This window comes from Mustela lutreola, chromosome 1, assembly GCF_030435805.1.
Source record: "Mustela lutreola isolate mMusLut2 chromosome 1, mMusLut2.pri, whole genome shotgun sequence".
NCBI classification, from domain to species: domain Eukaryota; kingdom Metazoa; phylum Chordata; class Mammalia; order Carnivora; family Mustelidae; genus Mustela; species Mustela lutreola.
Window position 1 is genome coordinate 72558417 of NC_081290.1, and position 7264 is coordinate 72565680.

At 40.0% G+C, this 7264-nt stretch overlaps 1 protein-coding gene across 1 annotated transcript; it reads left to right on the forward strand.

Annotated features, from left to right (window-relative positions):
• Positions 1-5813, forward strand: NDUFC1 (NADH:ubiquinone oxidoreductase subunit C1). Its single transcript, XM_059168494.1, has 4 exons — positions 1-156; positions 683-786; positions 3950-4029; positions 5654-5813. Exons 1-3 carry the CDS (start codon positions 90-92, stop codon positions 4007-4009), a joined length of 231 nt encoding a protein of 76 aa, XP_059024477.1. The 5' UTR covers positions 1-89; the 3' UTR covers positions 4010-4029; positions 5654-5813.
• Positions 5814-7264: the final 1451 nt, after the last annotated feature.

Genomic DNA, 7264 nt, shown 5'->3' on the forward strand with positions numbered 1-7264 from the left:
CCCGCGCCTCGTTCCGCAAGGGGGCGCTCGGCTGGACACCGACTCCAGGGGAGACGCGGTTGCGGAAAGGCGGAGCCGTGCCTAGCAAGATGGCGCTGCCCGCGTTGCTGCGCCAGTTCTCCAAGCTGCTGGCTCCAGCTAGGCTCCCAAGCGGCTGTGAGTGTCCCTCTTCCTTCAGGCCGACCCGACCTTCCCCTCGCTCACTCTCAGGGTGAATCCAGCCCGCGGGGTAGCGGGGTTCTGGGCCCGGGCGCGTCCTGCAGTGTGACCTTCGCCGGCCTATGTCCTAAATCCCAGCTCCAACTCTGGGTTCCCCGTCACGCGCCGCCGACCCTCTTGGTCTCTACGAATGGACTCTGGGTCGTTCCCACCACCCTAACCCGCTGCAGGTTGGGTCCTGTAGACCCTCTTGGTGCCGCTTCCGCCATCTCGGGAGTCATCTGGGTCTCTGCAAAAGCCCCTTTTGGGTTTTGAGGGCGTCCTGGAGGACAGGGGCGACTCGGTCTGACTGTGCCGGTGGCTCAGGGCGAGTTAACTTGACTCTCTGAACCTGTTTCGGGAGCTGTTTGGCGCGGGGGGTGGGGGGGCGAGGAGAGAATTAAATGCAATAATACACACGTAAGAGTTAGGTTTTTCAATGCAGCCGATACGTTATTGATTTACAGATACTGTCACCTTTCAGCTTCTGTGCGATCAAAGTTCTACGTTCGGGATCCGCCACACGACAAACCTGACTGGCTGAAAGTTGGACTGACCTTGGGCACCTCCGTCTTCTTGTGGATCTATGTGAGTTTTTACTCCCTTGATGTCGTGCGACCCCAACACACTGGGGAGCTTAAATGTCATGTTGCTGAGCAAATCTCCCATTCAATTGGATATTTATGTAATTGCTAATTATATAAGGGAAATCCCAAAGACTAAAAAGAAATATTCAAGATTTCAGCAGCATCGAGAAAATATGATGAATCTGAAACTTACGTCATTCGTGGTTAATGAGAATGGTTTTGTGATGAATGGTAACTTTACTATTGATTGTCCTTTACTTGGTAATGAGGATGGAGACTGGTTGGGTTTTATGAAGGCACTTTTTTTTCAGATGACATAGGGACAGATCATCACTGGACAAGCTGTACAAATTAAGTCCCACTAGACTTGGAAAACATAAGATTTTAATCAGTGTTTGGGTAAATACATTGTTGGAAATTGTACTTAGTGTGTAGCAGCCTTTTTTTTTTTTTTTTTTTTTGTCTTTAGAGTATGCCAAATGCTTTACATGTAGAAACTCATTTAATCTTTTCAAAAACACTGTGTAGTAGGTAGTATTATTGTTGACTTTTTTTTAAAATAATCATTTTTTTTAAAAGAAACATTGTTTTGTTTTGTTTTTGTTTTTGTTTTTTGTTTTTTTTAAAGATTTTATTTATTTATTTGACAGACAGAGATCACAAGTAGGCAGAGAGGCAGGCAGAGAGAGAGGAGGAAGCAGGCTCCCTTCTGAGCAGAGAGCCCGATGTGGGACTCGATCCCAGGACCCTGAGATCATGACCTGAGCCGAAGGCAGCGGCTTAACCCACTGAGCCACCCAGGCGCCCCTTGTTTTTGTTTTTTAAAGATTATTTATTTATTTACTTGACAGAGAGAGATCACAAGTAGGCAGAGAGGCAGGCAGAGAGAGAGAGAGAGAGGGGAGGAAGCAGGCTCCCCGCTGAGCAGAGAGCCTGATTGATCCCAGGACCCTGAGATCATGACCTGAGCCGAAGGCAGCGGCCCAACCCACTTAGCCACCCAGGCGCCCTATTGTTGACTTTTTTATAGATAAAGAAAATGCTTGGAGAAATTATTTTGCTGAACCCAGCTTTCCCTGACTTAGAATTACACTACAGACCATTGTGAAATACTGCCTCTCTGTAGATAAATTTTCTTGAAGTTGACTCAAAGTCTGTGTGCTCGATTAGTATTTAAAATTTTTTGTTTTGTACCTAATGTGTTAGGGGTTTTCTCCACTGCCTCCCACCTCCAATTCTTATATCTCTTATTTTGGATTTTCTCATTGAAATGACTTGTTGATGGGGCGCCTGGGTGGCTTAGTCGTTAAGCATCTGCCTTTGTCTCCTCTCATACCAGGGTCCTGGGATCTAGCCCCACATTGGGCTCCCTGTACAGCGGGGAGCCTGCTCCTCCCTCGGTATGCTGCTCCCCCTGCTTGTGCTCTGTCAAATAGATAAAATCTCAAAAAAAAAAAATGTTGATAAGGAGTAAGAGATGTTAATAAGGAGTAAGAGATGTTAAAAGTCATTTACAACATGACAACAGCAGTAATCCTTTTTGAAATAATATTTGTCATGATGAAGTTTTAATATAAAATTTTCCTAGAAAAAACTTGATTGCTGTTGAGAACTCTGAAATTAGATCTTTGATTGCAGCAAATGTCACCCCATCCCAACCATTGTTTTGGTTGCATATTCTATCAGACAGTTTTTCTAAGAAAGTATCTATCTCCCATAACATCTAATTAATACACATATAGTTGGGGGATGGAGTTGGTCACTCACAGTATCAAACTTCCAAGGTTAGAAGTATAACACATCCAGCAACCAGTCTAGACCTCATTTAATAATTCAGTTCTGGTTGGCGGTGCTGATTTAGCTCCTCTGTGGTAAGTTATTCTATTACATTAATTAACCACTGAATGAAATAATTTATTTGGCAGAACACTAATTTAAACTCGTAAGGGCAGGGGCACCTGGGTGGCTCATTTGTTAAACATCTGCCTTAGGCACAGGTCATGATCCCAGAGTCCTGGGATCCAGCCTGCTTTGGGCTCCCTGCTTGGCGGGAAGCCTGCTTCTCCCTCTCCCATTCCCCCTTCACCCTGCTTATGTTCCCTCTGTCTCTTTCTGTGTCAAATAAATAAACAAAATCTTATAAGTAAATATAACACATATACATATACATAAATAAAACAGACTTTTAAGGGTTGCCTTCTCAAATGTAGTATGTTAGACTGAAACGAACTAGTATAGGGATGCCTGGGTGCCCCAGTTGGTTAAGCGTCTACCTTCAGCTCAGGTCATGATCCCAGGGTCCTGGGATGGAGCCCTGCATCAGGCTCTCCGCTCAGCGGGGAGCCTGCTTCCTCCTCCTCTCTCTCTGCCTGCCTCTCTGCCTGCTTGTAATCTCTGTCTGTCAAATAAATAAATAAAATTTAAAAAAAAAAAGAAATGAACTAGTATATACCATTCATAGTTTTTGGACTTGCATTTCTTAGTCTTTTCTTTTTAACTAGAATAGCTGTAATTCTTTTTTTTTGCTTTTCCAAAATTGTTTAGAAAAGCAAATCCAGGGCACCTGGGTGCTTCAGTCGGTTAAGCATCTGCCTTCAGCTCAAATCATGATTCCAGGGTTCTGGGATGGAGTCCATATGGGGTTCCTTGCTCAGCAGGGAGCCTGCTTCTCCCTCAGCCTCCTGCTCCCCCTACTTGTGTCCCCTTTCTCTTTCTCTCTGTCTCTGACAAACAAATAAAATCTTAAAAAAAAAAAAATACTCTTTATTTAAAAAAAAAAAAGCGAAAGAGGGGCACCTGGGTGGCTCAGTCAGTTAAGCATCTGCCTTCGGCTCAAGTCATGATATCAGGGTCCTGGGATTGAGCCCCACATTGGGCTCCTTGCTCAGCAGGGAGTCTGTTTCCTCCCTCTGCCTCTTGTTCTGTCTGCTTATGCTTGCTAACACTGTCTCTGACAAATAAAGTCTTTAAAAAAAAAAAAAAAAAGCAAATCCAGATCCCAGTGGCCTAGTGCCCTCCCTCATCCCTAGAATAGTTGTAGTTCTTTTAATCTATGCTTATTCCTCTTATATACCTCTTCTATACCAAATATAGGTGTCACTGGTTAGCCTCTTTAAGTTTCCAGGAAGATTATATTTCTAATTTTAATTGTTACCTACCTCTAGCTCATCAAACAACATAATGAAGATGTTTTAGAGTATAAAAGAAGAAATGGGTTGGAATAAACTATTGAAATACTAATATGGTAAGTATGCAATTTTATAGGATTAATTAATTATGCAAATTAACTTGACCTCTTTTTAAATAATGTATTTTTGTTGTTTTTTTATTGGGTTTATACTTTTCTTTAAGTTTATTTTTTTTGTAATCTCTACACCCAATGTCAGGCTCAAACCAAAAACCAGTGATCACATTGCATGCTCTTCCAGATGAGCCAGCCAGGCGTCCCTTCTGAGTTTTTTTAGCACTGATACTCCTGTCTCTGACAAATCTATGAATTATAATACCTTAGTTGAAGCATCTCTCAGTATAATCATTTTTTAAGCATCATTTTTAATAATTATGCTTTGAGTTTGTTCAAAGAAAGTTGTATTTAAGAATAAAACCAAAATCGGGATGCCTGGGTGGCTCAGTTGGTTAAGCATCTGCCTTCAGCTCAGGTCATGATCCCAAGGTCATGGGATCAATTCCAACATCAGGTACCTTGTTGAGTGTGAAGGCTGCTTCTCCCTCTGCCTATTCTCCCCCCTTGTGCACGTGAGCGCACACTATCCTTCTCTCCCCCCTCCTCTTTCTCTCTGAGAAATAATAAAATCTTAAAAAAGGGGGGGGGTTTGTCTGGGTGGCTCAGTTAACTAAGCAACTGCCTTTGGCTCAGGTCATGATCCCAGAGTTCTGGGATTGAGTCCTGCATTGGGCTTGCAGCTCCATGGGGAGTCTGCTTCTCCCTCGGACCTTCTCCCCTTTCATGCTCTCTCTCACTATTTCTCAAATAAAAAATAAAATCTTAAAAAAAAAAAAAAAAAAGAATAAAACCAGAATCATACCGTTTTTGTAAATCTAATGGTACTCTACACAGTGACTTCAAAGCACTAAAGACAAATTACCATTATTTGTGTATGTATTTCTTAATATCTGTTTGTCATAGACAACACCTGAGTATAAATTCCATGAGAACAGAAAAGCTATTTTATTAATCATACTGTACTCAGCAAATTGCCCAGTGCCTGGGCCTACTGATAATTTAATATTTGTAGAATGGATGAATGTATAAGGGCAATAGATTGGTAAATCTTTTACTGTGTGACCACTTCATTGTGATTGTCACTACAACTAACACCCAATTGGACAATTCATACTGAAATCTAGTTGTGAACAAGATACGATACTCTGCATGCTCTGTGATTTAAAGGAATGAATTTATTTTATATGCCAATATATATGTATCTAAATACATAGTAAATTTCCAAAAATCCTTTTAAGCAAATTCTATAGTAATCCTTTTGTAAAATGAAAAATCACTCTTACAAATCTCAGTTTTCATGGATTAGGTTGACTAACTCAGCCCTTTAAGGTTTGATTATCCAAATTGTTCATTTCCTTTTTCATATTAGTATCACCTTGCTGTCACTACTTTAGTCAGCCAATCCAGAGATAAACATAAATAGATATGTTTTTGCTACTCTCTTATAGGTCACATAAAATATTTTTTATTAAAACTTAAATAAAATGAAAGGTTGTTACTCTTTGTGAATTTGTTTTCTAGACTTCCCTGGATGCTCTAGGTGAATTATTCAGAATGGTCTAATTTTAATATTATTTCTGCTAGTTAATGCTATAGTTTTAATTTTTTTTTCTCTTCATTATAGGTATGTTCCATATAGTGATTATACTAGTTCCTTTGGATTCACCTATCTTTTGAGTTGTAAACGTGAAAGAAAAAGTTGTATGTGAATGTATGTCAAATCAGCATTTGTGTTTTGCATCATTAAATGAAAAAATAAAAATACTTCTGTATTCTTCAGAGTATATATGTTGTGACTATATAGAAAATGAATTCTAAAGTGCGTTATTAGAAATATTTTGATGTAGAGGTACCTGAGTGGCTCAGTGGGTTAAGTGTCTACCTTCAGCTCTGGTCATGATCCCAGGGTCCTGGGATCAAGCCCCACATCAGGCTCCCCGCTCAGCAGGGAGCCTGCTTCCTCCTCTCTCTCTGCCTGCCTCTCTGCCTACTTGTGATCTCTGTCTGTCAAATAAACAAATAAAAAATCTTAAAAAAAAAAAGTTTAAAAAAATCACTGCTGAAGGATTGATTCTTTATATCAACTTTTTCCCCCTTATATCAACTTTTAATTTCTATTCCAAATAATCTTGAGTCTGTCAGAGTGTTAAAGCTACTTTTTTTTTTTTTTTTTTTTTTGATGGAGTTACTTTATTACTCAAAATACTAAAGAACCCAAATACTGTTTCCTTCTAGAGAAGCCATTCTGGTAGGTCAGAAAGGAAAGGTGAATCCTTTATTTTTCATACTAGAATTTGTTCTGACTCCATTTCCTTGAATTTGGATAATCCTCATGTGGTTGACTTTTGTACTCACCAGTTACGGCAGCAGTCTGTTGTTCCTTTTTGTGAAATGACTTAGCAAACTCCTAAGAAAAGGGGGAAGAGGAGAGGAGATTAATAGACACAAAATAAAATAGATTTCATTTATCCTTCATCAAAAGTCTTTCTTATGGGGGCGGCTTTCTTGTGCATCAGTTAAAATTTATTTATGTGCCACTTTATTCACTTGTGATTTAAACACTTAGTGTACCACACATTTGAAAATTCATTATTTATGTCTCCATTCTGATGTTAAGTGGAAAGACTTACTGCATTATAAATGGTTTTGTGTCTTGGGGGCTGTGGCCAGCACTTGCTCTGGGAGATTCATGACCTAATATCTTTGGAAGTCACTTCTGAACATAAAATCAGAATTAACAGTATTTCAGAGTAATTATTTAATGCAAATCCAGTGAAAAGCCAGCTATAATAGTTACTATAAACTTTTGTTAGTTTGGAGCTCTAGCTGATAGAGCTGGAAATCTGAGGGGTTATACAGACCAATCTCATTAATTAAACAAATACAAAAATCAGAGCTGAAGAGTGATTTGCCCAACAACCCTGTGGTAGAAAACAGACAGCAGCGCTAAGAGCATGAGTCTTGATATTTCCAAGGATGACTACTGCCTACTCTTTGGAATCTGTGCATATGTTAGATTAAATGGCCAAGGGGAATTAAGATTACAGATGGAATTAAGTTTACTAATCACTAAATTTGACACTTAAAGGGGGAAATTATCCTGGATTATTTGGTTGGGCCCAATAAAATCACAAGGGTCCTTAATAAGTGGAAGGAAGAGGCAGAAGAGTGTGTCAGTGATGTGATGTGAAAAAGACCCAGCTGGCCATTGCTAACTTTGAAGGTGGAAGGGAGC